The following is a 17303-nucleotide window of genomic DNA, read 5'->3' as shown; positions in this document are numbered from 1 at the left end:
ACGCTTCGCGCGGGGCTTTTCCTTCCCTCCGGCGACCCGTAGCATGTCGCCCTTCGACCCGTGGCGGCCCCGGGGTGAGAGGCTGGGCGGCCATCTTGTGGCGGTTGGCGGCCTCTGAGGCCGGCCGGAGAGGCTGAGGGCGGCCGGCGCTCCGCGGCCCTCCCGGCATGTCGTCGTTCTCGGAGTCGGCGCTGGAGCGGAAGCTGTCGGAGCTGAGCAACTCCCAGCAGAGCGTGCAGACGCTCAGCCTCTGGCTCATCCACCACCGCAAGCACGCCGGGCCCATCGTCGTCGTCTGGCACCGCGAGCTGCGCAAGGGTGAGGCCCCTCCCCCCCGCGTGAACGCCAGCGAGGCTGAGCAGCCGCGCGCACTGGGAGTAGGAGGGTCTGCGCACGGGCAGCCTGGGCCGGGCGCTCCCGGGCTAGGTGGGGGCCTGCGGGGCGCCTGCCACGGCTGCAGGCAGCGAGGCAGACCCTGCTGGTCTCTCCCCCTTCTTCTCCGTGGAGGCTCCCTCAAGGCGGCGGCGTAGCTGGAGGGGCGCGAGCGGCCCCTACGCGTTTGGGCCTCTTCAGCCTAGAAAAGAGACGCTTGAGGGGGGACATGATTGAGACATACAAAATCATGCAGGGGATGGACAGAGCGGATAGGGAGATGCTCTTTACACTCTCACATAACACCAGAACCAGGGGACATCCACTAAAATTGAGTGTTGGGAGGGTTAGGACAGACAAAAGAAAATATTTCTTTACTCAGCGCGTGGTTGGTCTGTGGAACTCCTTGCCACAGGATGTGGTGCTGGCGTCTAGCCTAGACGCCTTTAAAAGGGGATTGGACAAGTTTCTGGAGGAAAAATCCATTACGGGGTACAAGCCATGAGGTGTATGCACAACCTCCTGATTTTAGAAATGGGTTAAGTCAGAATGCCAGATGCAAGGGAGGGCACCAGGATGAGGTCTCTTGTTATCAGGTGTGCTCCCTGGGGCGTTTGGTGGGGCCGCTATGAGATACAGGAAGCTGGACTAGATGGGCCTATGGCCTGATCCAGTGGGGCCGTTCTTATCTTCTTAAACTACAATTCCCAGGAGGCCTTGCAGGTCTCTTGTTATCTGGTGTGCTCCCTGGGGCATTTGGTGGGCCGCTATGAGTTACAGGGAGCTGGACTAGATGGGCCTATGGCCTGATCCAGTGGGGCTGTTCTTATGTTCTTAACTACAATTCCCAGGAAGCCTTGCAGGTCTCTTGTTACCTAGTGTGCTCCCTGGGGCATTTGGTGGGGCCGCTGTGAGATACAGGAAGCTGGACTAGATGGGCCTATGGCCTGATCCAGTGGGGCCGTTCTTATGTTCTTATATGTTCTTATATTCATTCCTGGTGGGGGGGGGCAGAACGGAGCCGAATGGCTCTCACTCTCCCCTGAATGGCTCCGTTTTGCCCCCCTAGAATGGCTTCAAAGGGAGGGGCTGCTCGCCTACTGTGCCGAGGCACCCCCGCCAGACTGCGCACTCCGCCCCCCAGCTACGCCACCGCCTCAAGTGACATCATAATGTCACAGGAACCTCTGCAGAACGAGCAAGGGATACAAAGGCACCAGCTCCTCTCCCCCCCCCCCAGAGACCCAGAAGCAGCTGCCACGAGTGATGTCACTTCAGGTTTCCCCTTCAGGAGCCTCCACAGGAGAAGGAGCAGAGGGTGCAAAGCCCCTAGGAGGAGCCCAGAAGCGACATCCACAGGAGAAGGAATGCGGGGTGCAAAGCCACCGGCACCTTCTCCCTCCAGGGACTAACCTGGAAGTGACATTGGAGCTTCCACAGGAGAAAGGGGGGCAAAGTTGTCAGCACATCCCCCCAGGAATAACCCAGAAGCGACATCGGGGCTTCCATAGAGCAGAAATGGGGAGGGGGGTGCAAAGCCACCAGCATCTTCTCCCTCCAGGGACTAACCTGGAAGTGGCATTGGAGCTTCCACTGGAGAAGTAATGGGGGTGCGAAGCACCAGCACCTTCTCTCCCCAAAGAGAAACCCCGAAGTGACATTACAATGTCACTGGGGCATCTAGTTCCCCTTCTGTTTACATAGTAGCTTTGTTGACTTGCTTTCCAGCAGTGATTACGTTGGGTTGCAGCTGCAAGAGAAATGCAAATAAAATGGTTATACTGTATTACATAGTACACAAGAACATACCATTTCTAGGTTCTTGTTCTGTGCACGAAGACCACAGTATTGTGGGTTGAAGTATTATATTTGCTCAGTAAAAATAGTTTAGAGACTTCCCTCCATTCAACCAGCCCCCCCATCAAAATGATGTACATTAAAAGAACGGAGAAATCAAACTTAAGCAGGAATATGAAAGTGTTTTAAGGCGCACTTAGGTTGAGCTGTGAAGAAACAAGGAACCTGGGGCAACAAGAGCACAGCAGATCGAAAGAGTGCTCTTATTTTTCTTACTAGAAAACGAAGCAAAACTCCACAAGCACGTACTGCAAAGCGACAATCGGTGGGAGGCAGATAACTGCCATTCATCTTGGAACTGCAGATCTCTTATTCTGGCCTTGTCCTTGATTACTTTCCTGTATGTGGGGTCAGAATAATCTCTTCCCATTAGGAGTGCATGCCTATGTGTTCTGAGTGTTCATCAAAGGTGTTAAAAGTTCTCCAGAAGGAGTCATTGCACTAATAACATGGAAGTTTGCAGACTGTATGTGGTTCTTCAGGTCAGAAGTTTTGGCTACTTAAATATTGTCCATTCCCACGACCGGTAACTTTTCTCTCTCTTCAAATGTCTTTCTGGCCTTGCCCTCTCAGTGCTGTCCTGCTACCTTCCTGCCTGTGCACTTCTCCACCTCCACCACTCTTGGGCCATCTCCTGCTCCCTCAAATGTTTCCACACTTTTGCTGTTCCTTCTTCCTGGAACTGATTTCTGAAAAACCTGTGCAGAACCTCTTTCTTAGATCTGCTTTTCCCATAAAGCAACATCTTAGCCCTCATTCTCTATTGTAACGAAATTCAAGTACATTCATGTGAAATGCAGGCCTGTTCCATTGCCCCATCTCCTCCTTTCTGTTTTCTAGATAGCGAGTCTCTCAAGGCAGGAGCCTGCCACCTCATGCTTTGCAAAGCACCATGTAAGGTGGTGTATAAATGCAGTAATGGTGATCTGCATCTGCCAGAGACTGGATTTTATATGGACAATATATGGAACTCAACTCTGCCTGGAAGTAATGCCCTTACCTCTTCACATAGAAGCCATTCCTTTCTCTGTGACTGTAGAGCATGGTTGATGTGTTTCAAGTGGGGGGGGGGGTCATTGTTTTCTACACATGTTTAAAATCTTTGTCTCAATACTGGGATTAAAAAAAATGCTAGCCTCCCTCCCCGCCAAAGTTGCAGCGTGTTTGCTTCAGACATCTGCAGAAAACGGTCCCCATTCTAAAATTTCTGCCAATTATGTGGATTGTGTGTTCTCTACTGTAGGCTGTTAAGATTCAACTTGATGAGCTGTGTGTGCCTGTGCCTTGATTCTATTCTGCTGGTTCAAAATGTAATGTTGTTAATAATGCCATTATTGACTTGAATATTAACAAGTATTCTTAGAGGAATAGGACAGAGGAAATGTTTTCATGGTAAACTGTGATTTCAGACCTTGGCCCGATCCAGCAGTGTGGCATTCAGTACAGTGGTGGCCTGAAGTTTTTTTTAAGGCCACTTTTTTTAAGGTTGTTGAGTATACAAGTAGGAAGTCTGATAACAAATCCAACATGAAAAGCTTGGAATTTTACTTTTAAAATCTGTTGGTTGATTAAACTGGTAACTGCTGGCATTTGAACTTCTGTAAAATGTCAAAGTGTTCAAAGGTAGAGGGCAGTTTGGGGACAGTTGGCTTTCTGTGTATTTGACTAAAGGTTATGCTGCTGCTTTGCCACTATATTGTATGTATGTTTGGTTGTTTTCATCAAGACCATGTTTTGGAACCGAGATCCAACATGCATTGAGTAGAACATGCTGAACCCATGACACTTGGAAGAAAAATGATATTCTTGAAGTCGGGATAAGGTTAAGCATGAGATTCTGCAGTTCTTAAGAGGCTGCATATTTCAGAGGTAGGGCTAGTAGCACTTCAGCATTCCTGCATCTAAAATAGTGAGCCTTCTTAATTTGGTGCAGTGCTGCAAGGCAGTTTTCTTAGATTTTAGAAAGGGAAAAAAAAGTTTAATATTGTGATCTGTCAGGTTTGAGTATTACTATTTACGGCATTTTACCCAGCCTTTCTCCCCAAGGAAACTCAAGATGGTTTACAAAAGGGCAGAGTAATATTTGACACGCTTGGACAGAAGATTTTGTATAGTAACGTAGTTATTTCATGCCTCAAGCTGTCTTTGTCCTTCTGGTGCCCTTTGTCCACCAGTGCCCTTTGTGTGAATTGCAACTAGTGGTACTGCAAATGTTGACAGAGTATGGAAGGAATTTCTTGGGAGCCATTCTCCTTACCCTGAAGCTCCTTTCCTCTAGAACAGTGGTCTCCAAACCATGGAACCACTACATCTAGAAAATGCCTTCCCCGTATGGTGTGGTGTTTACCATTCCATGTTGCAGCCATTTATTTTTCCAGCTGATCACCCCAGAAACTTGCACTGACCTTCCACTGTGCATCGTCCCAACAGGATATGCACCCAGAATTCCAGGAGGAAGTGGTTACCTGGCGCAAGTTTCTGGGGTGATTGGATCCAGCTCATGGACCAGGATTTGGTGCCTGCTGCTCTAGAAGTTTAATAGAACCTAAATATTTTTCAGTGATAGTGAAATTATCTAGAATTTTGACATCTTGCCATATAGTGGCTAAAGAAGGTGACTTAGCACAATGCCCAATTTGGTAAGTCTGGCTGGCCCTGTGGTTTGCAGTAGCAGAAGTTGAGAGCAATGTCTGAATCAGCAACTTTATCTGTGCAGGTCACTGCACCTAGGACAGAAGGGAAGCTGAAAGTTCAGAACTGTAGCAATCTGTGGTTGAGTGTAATGCCCAGAACGAGACTGTCTCCTTTTGTGTTTGGGCAAGAATGTGTAATATGTACAGGGGTGAGTGGGTGTGTGTAAAAGAAAAGGTATTGTGCTTATAATCCAAATGGTTTCTCTGTGTTTTAAGCCTTTTGTCCATAAGCATTTGAATTGAAGCAAACTAGTCAGAAACTACTTGGCTTGAAAGTCCAGAACCAGTGAAAGCGATTGTAACAATCTTCTACAGTAGTAAAATTTGGCTTGGAATCTGCTTCATATATCCAGTGTTAAACATGTCATACAAATATTCTTTTTTTGTTTCCTTTACTAGCAAAATCAAGTAGGAAGCTTACTTTCCTATACTTGGCAAATGATGTTATCCAAAACAGTAAAAGGAAGGGACCTGAGTTTACAAGGGAGTTTGAATCTGTTCTTGTGGATGCTTTTTCTCATGTTGCCAGGTAAGTGTAACTTAATATTTTCACTTCTCAATTTCTCTTTCCACAGATTGGGGACGTGGTAATTTAAACAGTGAATTTTCTGAAGTGCTGGCTATCAGTAATATGGTTCACATCATTTGTCATTTCTCACAGGATCAGCTTTTGTAGACTGATTCAGAGGATGCTTGACTGATGCTGTAGGAGGGAAATTCTGTCACAGGCTCAGTTAGACTAAGAGACAGACTAAGAAGGAAGATTGGGGACAGCGGTCCTCTGTTGTTTTCCCCAAGCATCTGATATCTTAAGTTGTGTTAAGTGGCACTTGCTTCCTGTGTTGACTTTGAAATATTTATATATGTTCTACTCCTTGCCAGCAGACTTGTAGGTGATGAATAGTATAGATTAAAAACTTGAAATACAATACAATCAAACAACAAATCACAAAGAATAAATCCATCTGAAAGACCTTCAGCAGTTCACTACTAAGGACCTTCCATTATTCATGCATCCACAAGGCCCTTTGTCCTGCATACATGAGCTTCAGCAAGGACAGCATTTGGGGCTGATCACAATGGACAGTTGACAGTAGGGAGCCCTTAAGATGTTCAGGGACTAGCTCTGTATACATCTTTAAGGGTAATGACCAAGGATAGTCCCATAAAATTAAATTTCCACACCCCTATCGAGAGCCCCTCCATCCATGACTCAGCTGCGGTTTCAAGGGATTTTCAAGCGCTGTCCCACACAGAACACTACCACACTGCTAAGATAAGATCAAGGCCTGATGGCAGCAGGCAGATAAGCATTTCTAAGGAAGCGGTGCAACTGATGTGCATGCCGGAGCTGAGCAATGGTGTTCCTGGTCACCCTTGCCACCTGCTTCTTCTGGAGAGGACAGAACGTCCCCTGAACTTCATTCCTAAGTCAGTGTTTCTACTTACCACAAGCACCTAGTTCTTATCAGTATAAAGTTTCAGCATGTTAGTTGATCTCTAGGTGTTGCTGCCTCTCAACACTGATTCAGAACATCCTGGGGGGACAGAGCACACCGGATGTGTCACTCCTGTGTTTATGGTTATTCACACATTCTAACAAAGCTAGTGTCTGTTTGGTTGCTGTTTGTGGTTCTAAGTGAAGTCTGAGATGGGTTTAGTTCTGGTGACTTGTCGAGAGTCAGCGTAAGCGTTCATCCCATCTTTCCTCATAGTCCACACTGTTGTTGAGCCCAGTGCAGGGGAAGGTGTGGGGTGGAAGGAGTCTCCTGGTAAGCATTGTTTCTCTGCAAGTGAGTGTTCCCCCAGCCTTCTGATGTTCAGATTGGCTTTGTTGAAGAGCTTGTCCATGGCTGTTGTTAGGCTTATACAGGTCCATGCAGGGTTACTTCTTGCATATCACTATAGCTAGGGTCTTAATGTTTAAAGTAGTAAATAAAATTTTGGTTAATTTGTCTTTTTCATGGCATCATAATTTCTGAACTGGCATTTCAACTGGGTCTGAATAGTTGAAATCTTGTATTGTCTTTAGGGCAGTCAGGCCTTGTCACAAACAGGATAGGTCAGCAGTGCTCAAATTAGCAACCGTTGTGCATTCAGAATGCAGTCCCCGTCCCTGCGAAGTCGCCCTCGATTGGGGAACAGGGATGCTCTGGGCAGTTGCGTTATCTGCCTGGTGTCCCAGAATGCGGCGCAACAGAACATCTGGGCATACATGACCACTCAGAGAGTCCCTGTCCCCCGATTGAGGGGGCCTTCGTGCGGTGCCTGGGCTGAACCGAAATGTTTGCTCACTGGGTGGACGGATCCATGCAAATGCCGGATCCTGCACCTGGGCCACAGCAGCTCTGGTATAGGTGATGGAGAGAAGTTGTTCATACTCTGACAGGGTGGCTGCCCTCCTTCCTTTTCCTTCCCTCCCAACCAGATCTCTACAGAGGCATTGTTGTGGAGTTCCTGACTCTCATGTTGTTTGAGGAGCATGATGTAGAATGCCTGCTGCCAACATGTGAACTGGGGCACAGATGGAAGAGAAGGAGGGAAGTGAATGAGAGAAGACAACACATATTTGGGGCAGGGGAGAGGGGTGCATTATACTGAACCCACTAAAATGTTGGCAGCAGGTGTCTTATCTCTACAAAAGTGTCATGAAGCTAAAGTAGCTTGCACTGAATCAAGGCTCTGTTCTGAGATTTAAATGCACTATTTGATCTTTCCACTCATAAACATTTTCTTCAGATTTCAGCAAATTGTCTTTTGATCTGGTATTTGAAGAGCTATAACTGAGTCCAACACAAATCAATTAGAGTATTCCCCACAGAACTGTTGTGTTGTTTTTCTCAGACCCAGTTGACAGCCTTGTGCAATTGCTAGTTATGCCATGTGCTTTTTTTCTGTCTGGATACCATTGGGTCGCTTCTCAGATATCATGGATTTATCAGATTATTATTTTCCAGATTGCTTTTCTGCTTGGCTCTCTCCATCTGTCATTGGGTGACTACTCTTTCACTGTGGTAGGCTACAAATGAGCAGCTGTATGTCCTCCCCTGGCATGCTGTGTGTTATCAGCAAGTTAAAGGCTGTAACGCTTTTTTGAAAACATCTGAGTTTGCAAACAGAGTTTATCTAGAATGCTCAGAAGAACAAGAGTGAGCAAGTGTGTTCTGAATAAACCCCTGCTTAACTGAGTGCACTCAGACTGAGAGCAGATTAGATATTCTGTCACTATGAAGTTCTGTATATTAAATCCAGGTGCCTGTTGACAACCAGCATTCCAGAAAATGTATTCCTATAGATCCTGGTGGGTTCGGCTTGGGCGTTCATATTCACTGTGCTGCTGATTGCCTTGTTCTTAAGCATTTCATATTGAAGAGAGTGGGATGAAGCAGTTCACTTGAGAACATTTTACTCCAGTTATCTTTCTTGCCTCCGTACGTTCATTTTTGATCTGTTTCTGATATCTTTAAATCTCTGATTCCCCCAGAGAGGCAGATGAGGGCTGCAAAAAACCCTTGGAACGATTACTGAACATCTGGCAAGAGAGGAGTGTGTATGGCAGTGAGTTCATTCAGCAGCTGAAACTGTCCATGGAGGACTCCAATAGCCCCCAACCAAAAGGTAAACACATCCTTGTTTCTCAGCGCTCTGGGTTCTGTCTCCAACTCATTCATCAAATGGTAGTTTGCTACATAGTGACATGCATATTGCCTACATGCCGGATGCTGCCTTGCTCTTACGGGCTCCCATGTGATCATAAACAGTCATGACTTTGATACAGTGATATAGTCTGTTTGGTAGCATGTCTTTCTAGATTCTATGTAAATTGTATCTTTAGTTACGTTTTACTCTTTGTTTGGAGACGTGAAACTGTGTGTGATTCAGGGTGGTGACTTACAAACAAGAACCAGGGCAAATCTTGCTTAACCTTCACAATATGTAAAGACAGGATGCACTGCAAGCCTACTCTTTGCACTGAAATTAATTCTGTTGGCAAAAACATGAGGCATGGTTTAGAGTAGGGCTGTGGAGGTTTGTAAGTGATTACAGAGCTCTCTTCTAAGTTCTGAGGTTCAAGCCTCTCAGTTTCATGTTTTTATAATTCCTGCTGTTTCACAGGAATAGCTTCTGCTGTATACCAAATCACCGATTACAGTTGACTTTGTTTATACATACGGTGCCGTTAGTGTACCTTGTGCTTGATGGAGTAGCACACACAAAAGAGGCCTTGAGTTGCTTACATTTGAAGTTATGGAGTGAGGAGGAGATCAAGACTAATGCAGGCAGATACATATAGGACAGCCCCGCTGAATCAGGCCATAGGTTCATCTCATCCATCTTTCTGTATCTTATTCAGATTACCTATATTGGCATAAAGATACAAAAATATGACTTTAAAAAATTAGATTAAAAGTCCTCAACTGCCTTGGATAACTGTTACAGTGGAACTTACTGTCCTTCTCTTAATGACTAATTTCAAAAATATTGCCACTTTCACAGTTAATTCAATATTTACACCGGCAAGGAGAAACCAAACTTTTTCTTTATCAGCCCAATCCTCCTCCTTTTTGAGGAGTTCCTTTATCTTCCTGTATCTCACAGTGACCCACCAAATGCCTAGGGAGCACACAACAAGAGACCTGCATCCTGGTGCCATTCCTTGTATCTGGTGTTCTGAGGAAACCCACTTTCAAATTCAGTAGGTTACACATATACATCATGGCTTGTAATCCGTGATGGACTTTTCCTCCAGAAATTTGTCCAATCCCCTTTTAAAGGCATCTAGGCCAAATACCATCACCACATCCTGTGGCAAGACGTTCCACAGACTACATGCTGAGTAAAGAAATATTTTCTTTTATCTGTGCTAACTCTCCCAACACTCGGTTTTAGTGATATCCTCTGGTGCTAGAGTCATGTGAGAGGGAAAAGAGCATCTCTCTATCCATCCCTTGAATAATTTTGTATGTCTCAATCATGTGTCCCCCCGGCGCCTTTTTTCTAGACCGAAGAGCCCCAAACTCTGTAGCCTTTCCTTGTAAGAGAGGTGCCCCAGCCCAGTAATCATTTTAGTTGCTCTTTTTTGCACCTTTTCCATTTCCACGACATCCTTTTTGAGATGTAGGTGAGCAAAACTGGACGCAATACACAGTTAAGCTTTATTTCTGCTGAAAATGAATTAGAGGCTTTGCACGTGTTGAATGAACAGAGTTTGGTTTTGGTCATTGGATACTTCAATGTAACTGAGCATCCTTATTATTATTTATTATTAACAGTATTTATATATCGCTTTTCAACGGAAAGTTCACAAAGTGGTTTACAGAGAAAACCAAACAACAACTAATGGCTCCCTGTCCTTTAACAAATCAGAGACATGTAACTGACAGCGTGAGACTGGACTGAGAGGGTGTGATGTTAAGCCAGATATGGAATATGCCAGGCTTTCCCTTGTGGTGTAGGCTGGAGTGCTTGCAAAGTAGTTGTCCGCTAAGATTCTTCCCAGCTAAGAGAGCTGCTTCTGCTCCTGCAATGGCTTATCCTCCATCAAGACACTTGAATTCCGTGTGCTTAAGTATAATGGCACTTAAAAGAGAAGTTTGGGAAAGAGCACTTGTGGCACAGCTGGATTTCTGTGGATGCTTCGTTGGAGGGCCAGACTAGGCTAAGGAAAGGTGTTGTCAGCTGCAGGAAGCTTTTGTTTTTGCTCTGGAAGCCAGCCAAGAACACCTGACCCCTTTGTAGATTGTGGCAGCAAATGCCTTTAGACCAGCTTCTGCTTCATCTGTCTCCATGTATCTACATCTGTCAGGATGCTGCCTTTCTTCTAGGCAGGGCTTTTGAGGACACATGAAGCATGCTTTGATCTCCATCGCTTGGCCATCTGTATCTAGTTTCCCATCCCAAGTCTTGAAATAGTTGTATATTCAGGGAGAAGGGCTTTTCTCCTGAGACAACCTGGGAAAAGGTGTCTTTCTAGTCACTTGCAGTCTGTGGCTCTAATCTCAAACCCTTGGACTTTTCTGTCTATAGAAGGGAAAGATTTTCTGTATGCTTCATTTGTCCCTCTACCTGTCTTTAATATGGAGAAAATGACTGACACTCACTCAGGATCACTCCTGGCTGGATGGCCTAGCAGTGCCTGCCTTCACAGAAGTAATATGGAGAGAACCTAGTGGGGGAGTTTTGTTCCTCCTCTTATCATGTTTCCTTGCATACCACAAACTGTAATTTTTGTGTAATGTGCAGTTGTCTTAAAGGAAATTTATTCAATAGGCCTTGTGCTGTAGGATTTCCTAAAATATATTGTTTTAAAGTTTGTTGCATGGTGATATGCTGATAGATGCAGAATATAGAGAATGTTCCTATGTACGTATTATTTCATAGGCCCTTCAGGGTGAGTTTGATGTCTGATAGTCATGACTCTCAGCTCATCAGAGAGGGGAAGGCTGATCACCTTGTAGGCCTATTTTATGCATGTGCTTTTTTAATTCAGCTTTGTTGAAAGGAGTATTCAGCCGGTTCTAGTTTTAGCCATTTCAGCCATACTTTTTACACATCTGATCACCCCTTCATGAGTCCTTTTCTCCTTTGTTACTTGCTGCCTTGTTTCTATTATTTGGGTCTGGGTATTTGTCTCCTTCTCTTTTAGTATTTAGCCCTCCTTATGAGGATTACGTAGTTACTGCTAAGCATTCCTCCAGGCCTCTTCTCTTTTTAGGGAAGCAAACAGTGTGGTAGCCCAATTCTTTTCAAATGGGGCTTATGAGCAGCCTATCAATTGTAAACCGTCTTGTTCCTTGAGAAACCTTGAGAAAGGCTGTATAAAAGTTGTTGTTGGCAACCTTCAGTCTCAAAAGACTATGGTATCGCTCTCTGAACGGTGGTTCTGGCACAGCGTCTAGTGTGGCTGTATAAAAATCTCTTAAATAAAAAAGCGGTGTTGTCCTGTGATCTGTGCTTTTCAACATGTATGACCTGGAGACAGGGATAGATAAGCAGTGAGGTGTCCAAGCTTGCGATTACACTAAGCTTTTCTGAGTGGTCAAGAGCAGTAGGGATTGTGAAGAGCTCCAGAAGGATCTCTCCAAACTGGGAGAATGGGCAGCAAAATGGCACATGAGCTTCAATGCAAGTAAGGGCCCAATCCTATTCAACTTTCCAGTGCTAACGTACCAGTGCTTTCCAGTGCTAACGTACCACAGTGCAGGCCCAAGGTAAGGGAACAAATGTTCCTTAACATTGAGAAGGTCTTCATGATTGCATCCCCACTGCAGGATGCTGTGCATGCCAAGTTGGCTTAGTTGCATCAGCATTGGAAAGTTGGATAGGGTTGGGCTCTAAATGTAAAGCAATGTCCATTGGAGCAAGAAATCAACATTTCTCTTACACTCTGATGGGTTCTGAGCTTTCTGTGATTGATCAGGGGTGTGATCTTGGAGCAGTGGTAGGTAACTCAATGAAAGTGTCAACCCAGTGTGCCATGGCTGTGAAGAAGGCCAGTTCTGTGCTTGGGATCATGTAAACAGTGAATTGTACAAATTAATGGTAAGGCCACATCTGGAGTATTGTGTCCAGTTCTAGTTCCCACATCTCAAAAAAGATATAGCGGAACTGAGAAAGGTGCAGAGAGAGCAACAGAAATGTTTAGTAGGCTGGGGTACTTCCCTTATGAAGAAAGGCTCCAGTGTTTGGGGCTTTTCATTCTTGAAAGAAGGTGCTTGATGGGGGACATGATGTTATACAATTATGCAGGAGAAGATAGAGTGAATAGAAGAAAGGTGTATATAGGAGTGGCAACAGGATGCAGATACCATGTTGCCTTGAATGCTCCCTGAGGCATCTGGTGGGCCTCTGCAAGATATAGGAAACTGGACTAGGTAGGCCATTGGCCAGATCCAGCAGGGCTATGGAGGGATTATAATAGATATTTATATAGCACTTTTCATAGCAGATGGAATGAGAAGATCGTTTTATTACCTGGATATGGAACTAACACAAGACACACCAGCCACCACCTCTGGATGGGATACTCTGTTGTCAGATTAATCAAGAGAGTTGTTCTTCCTTGCTGAACACAAAGAGCAGCTATTGCAAAAAGGTGCCTCTTTGCCCAGTTAGCAATGCAGCATCTGCATTGAGAAAACTACCTGGAATAATTTTGGAACAGTAGGCAGCTTTGATTTTTAATTTAGTGTGTTCACAATATTGGAGTTGAAGATTTCAGTCTGGTCACTGGCCAACAAAGTAAATGCACCGTTTGTCCTTGCTGCTCTCTGCTGGACTTAGGTGTGTGTGTGTGTGTGTGTGTGTGTGTGTGTGTGTGTGTGTGAGAGAGAGAGAGAGAGAGAGAGTGATCAAGTGGAGATTTTCACAGTACTAGGGAATGATTTTGCTCACAAAGGAATAGCTGGATCTTCAGCTTGTTGAGGATGTTTCAAGGGCCTTTCTAACAGATGCAGGATTGTGATGAGTTACAGCAAGTGTCTTGTTAGTGCTTCGTGCTGTTGTTATGGGGGTTTGGAAAATGCTGGCACCCTTGCCTTGTTCTGCTTGCCTCTCCCTCTCTGCCTCTTGCTCTCATGGTGAGTGCTTTGAAACAGGGGCCTGTCCTTTTGCTTTCATTCATTACTCTGGAAAACACCAGCAGCACTAATGGCACTATAGAAATAATAATAATAATAATAATTTTATTTTTACCCCGCCTTTCTCCCCGAAGCGACTCAAGGCGGCTTACAACATATTAAAAACAATTTAAAAACAAATAAAAACATATTAACACATACTAAAAACAGCAGTCAGAGTAAAAAAAAATAGGTAAAAAGAGCATAGAGCAGCAGCAAGTCATAAAAGAATCAGGCCTGTAAAAAATATTAAAAGATGTTAAAAAGATGTTAAAAGGCCAAGAACTCAGAAGGCCTGTTTAAACAGAAGGGTCTTCAGGCCTTGCCGAAAGGTCTCAAGAGAGGGAGCCATTCTTAAGTCAAGGGGAAGGGAGTTCCATAGTGTTGGTGCCACTACTGAGAAGGCCCTATTTCTTGCAGCCGCCCCACGTACCTCCCTAGGCGGCGGCACTTGTAAAAAGGCCTTCTCTGATGACCTGAGAGGGCGAGCCGGATTGTACGGGGGCAGGCGATCTCTAAGATACCCTGGTCCAGAGCAGTATAGGGCTTTAAAGGTCAATACCAGCACCTTGAATTGGGCCCGGAAACGAATGGGCAGCCAGTGCAGCCGCTGGAGAAGCGGACTGACAGAGTCGAACCGCCTACCTCCAGTAACCACACGGGCCGCCGCATTTCACCTGCATGTTTTGGAATAAATAAATCTTTGAGTGAGCAATTCTTTCAGTAAGCCTGGCAATAAGCCTGTTTCAAAAAAACAGCAAACTTGCTTTCAGGGTATCTGTTACTAAAAGATCAGACTTTATACCTGAGTTGGCTTCACAGAGACAGTACCTCTTTGAGTGAACTGCTGTTTGGAATTCAGGAAACATGCTTTTGAGTTACTTAAGCTTTGGGCAGGATGATGGGGGGGTAAGGGAGGTGCTGCCTTCCGTGTTGGTGCTCACCAGCTCTGTCTCGTTGCTAAATAACTTGTCTGTACTCTTAGCAAACTGGTTGCAAGTAGAACAAAGCATCAGGTGCTGTTTCAGTATCAATATCAATAGTTCTTATTATACTATATCTTATAAAAACTATATCAATAGTTTTTATTATCTGGTACTAAATAATAAAAATGAAAGATAAATTTATAACAGATTAGATAATGGTTTTTTGAAAACAAGTCGATAGTACAGACAGTGTGGAGGGGGAAAAGCATTCTGATACCGTGATCATGTCTCTAGTGTTGGGCTTCTGTGGGATTATTGAAACCCAACCTTATTGATTTCAGTTAGATAGAAACTTGGCACCCTTAAAGGCACTGAACCAAAAAACAAATTTGTTGATAGTCAACTGAAGCAGAAATCTCTGGTTTTCTATTGGTTGGGGGACTGTGTATTGTTTCCCTTACTATTAAACCAGGTAAGTGGGGATGAGGTTGAAATGGGGCTGGGGAAATGAAAGAGCCTCCAACTTTGCTTATGGTGGTACTCATCCCATGTGGGAATCATGGTCCTTTTCCCCCCCATGGAGCTACTTTACAGTCCTTCTGAATTAGTTGACTCAAAAGACCTCTTTTTGCAAGAGGAGGCTGCCTTAGCTTTCTCCCTGGCTGTTGTCTGTTTTAGCTAGTGTATTTAATCTGTTGGAAGAAGAATTTCCCTTCTAACATTTAGCACTCCAAAAAGAAAAAAAAAAAATCTTTCTGTAAGCCTGGCATATTTTGCCCCATGTGTATGTGTGGAAAGATGCCTATGGTGGACTGTCATATTAGGATTCAAATTGAAACTGGAATTAAGTCAGAGGTTGAAAGTGAAGATGTTTCAGACCTCATTGATAAATTAAAGATCAATAAGTCACTGGGCCCTGATGGCATCCACCCAAGAGTTATTAAGGAATTGAAGAATGAAGTTGCTGAGTGCCAGGGTGGTGTAGTGGTTTGGGAAGTGGACTTAGACCTGGAAGATCCAGGTTCGAATCCCCCCTCAGCCATGAAGCTTCCTGGGTGACCTTGGGCCAGTCACTTTCTCTCAGCCTCACCTACCTCACAAGGTTGTTGTGAGGACAAAAGGAGGGGAGCAGAGCGGCTGTGTACACCGCCCTGAGCTCTTTGGAGGAAAGGCGATATAAAAATGTGAAAAATATATAAATAAAAATAAACCACTTGACTAAAATATGCAACTTGTCCCTCAAAACGGCCACGGTACCAGAACATTGGAGGATAGCAAATATCACACCGATCTTTAAAAAGGGAAAGAGGGGGGACCGGGGAAACTATAGGCCAGTCAGCCTAACATCTATATCGGGTAAGATGGTGGAATGCCTCATCAAAGATAGAATCTCAAAACACATAGACAAACAAGCCTTGCTGAGGGAGAATCAGCATGGCTTCTGTAAGGGTAAGTCTTGCCTCACAAACCTTATAGAATTCTTTGAAAAGGTCAGCAGGCCTGTGGATGCAGGAGAACCCGTGGACATTATATATCTGGACTTTCAGAAGGCGTTCAACATGGTCCCTCACCAAAGGCTACTGAAAAAACTCCACAGTTAGGGGATTAGAGGGCAGGTCCTCTCCTGGATTGAGAACTGGTTGAAGACCAGGAAACAGAGAGTGGGTGTCAATTGGCAATTTTCACAATGAGAGAGGTGAAAAGTGGTGTGCCCCAAGGATCTGTCCTGGGACCGGTTCTTTTCAACCTCTTCATAAATGACCTGGAGACAGGGTTGAGTAGTGAGGTGGCTAAGTTTGTAGATGGCACCAAACTTTTCCGAGTGGTGAAGACCAGAAATGATTGTGAGGAGCTCCAGAAGGATCTCTCCAAACTGGCAGAATGGACAGCAAAATGGCAGATATGTTTCAATGTAAGTAAGTGTAAAGTCATGCACATTTGGGCAAAAAATCAAAACTTCACATATAGGCTGATGGGTTCTGAGCTGTCTGTGACAGATCAGGAGAGAGATCTTGGGGTGGTGGTGGACATCTTGATGAAAGTGTTGACCCAATGTGCGGCGGCAGTAAAGAAGGCCAATTCTATGCTTGGGATCATTAGGAAAGGTATTGAGAACAAAACGGCTAATATTATGATGCCATTGTACAAATCAATGGAAAGGCCACACTTGCAGTATTGTGTCCAGTTCTGGTCGCCACATCTCTAAAAGGGCATAGTGGAAATGGAAAAGGTGCAAAAGAGAGCGACTAAGATGATTGCTGGGCTGGGGCACCTTCCTTATGAGAAAAGGCTACGGTGTTTGGGCCTCTTCAGCCTAGAAAAGAGACGCCTAAGGGGGGGACATGATTGAGACATACAGAATTATGCATGGGAAGGATAAAGTGGATAGAGAGATGCTCTTTACACTCTCACATAACACCAGAACCAGGGGACATCCACTCAGATTGAGTGTTGGGAGGGTGAAGACGCACAAAAGAAAATATTTCTTTACTCAGTGTGTGGTCAGTCTGTGGAACTCCTTGCCGCAGGATGTGGTGATGGCATCTGTCCTGGACGCCTTTAAAAGGGAATTGGACAAGTTTCTGGAGGAAAAGTCCATTACGGGTTACAAGCCACGATGTGTATGTGCAACCTCCTGATTTTAGAAATGGGCTATGTCAGAATGCCATATGCAAGGGAGGGCACCAGGATGCAATTCTCTTGTTATCAGGTGTGCTCCCTGGGGCATTTGGTGGGCCGCTGTGAGATACAGGAAGCTGGACTGAATGGGCCTATGGCCTGATCCATTGGGGCTGGTCTTAAACTGAACTGTTTGACTCCGCAGTGAGGGATGTGAG

General features: G+C 45.0%; 1 protein-coding gene across 1 annotated transcript in view; it reads left to right on the top strand.

The window, feature by feature from the left end:
* Positions 1-70: 70 nt before the first annotated feature.
* RPRD1B (regulation of nuclear pre-mRNA domain containing 1B) overlaps positions 71-17303 on the top strand; it is a 41473-nt gene continuing 24240 nt past the window's right edge. Inside the window, exons 1-3 of the mRNA XM_066624348.1 lie at positions 71-318; positions 5322-5451; positions 8407-8540. Of these exons, the coding sequence (XP_066480445.1) occupies positions 168-318; positions 5322-5451; positions 8407-8540 (415 nt within the window). The 5' untranslated portion in view covers positions 71-167. The remainder of the gene's footprint in view (positions 319-5321; positions 5452-8406; positions 8541-17303) is intronic.

Source organism: Tiliqua scincoides, chromosome 4, assembly GCF_035046505.1.
Source record: "Tiliqua scincoides isolate rTilSci1 chromosome 4, rTilSci1.hap2, whole genome shotgun sequence".
Classification (NCBI taxonomy): Eukaryota; Metazoa; Chordata; class Lepidosauria; order Squamata; family Scincidae; genus Tiliqua; species Tiliqua scincoides.
The sequence above is the reverse complement of the archived record's forward strand: the minus strand, read 5'-3'. Positions and strand labels throughout refer to the sequence as shown.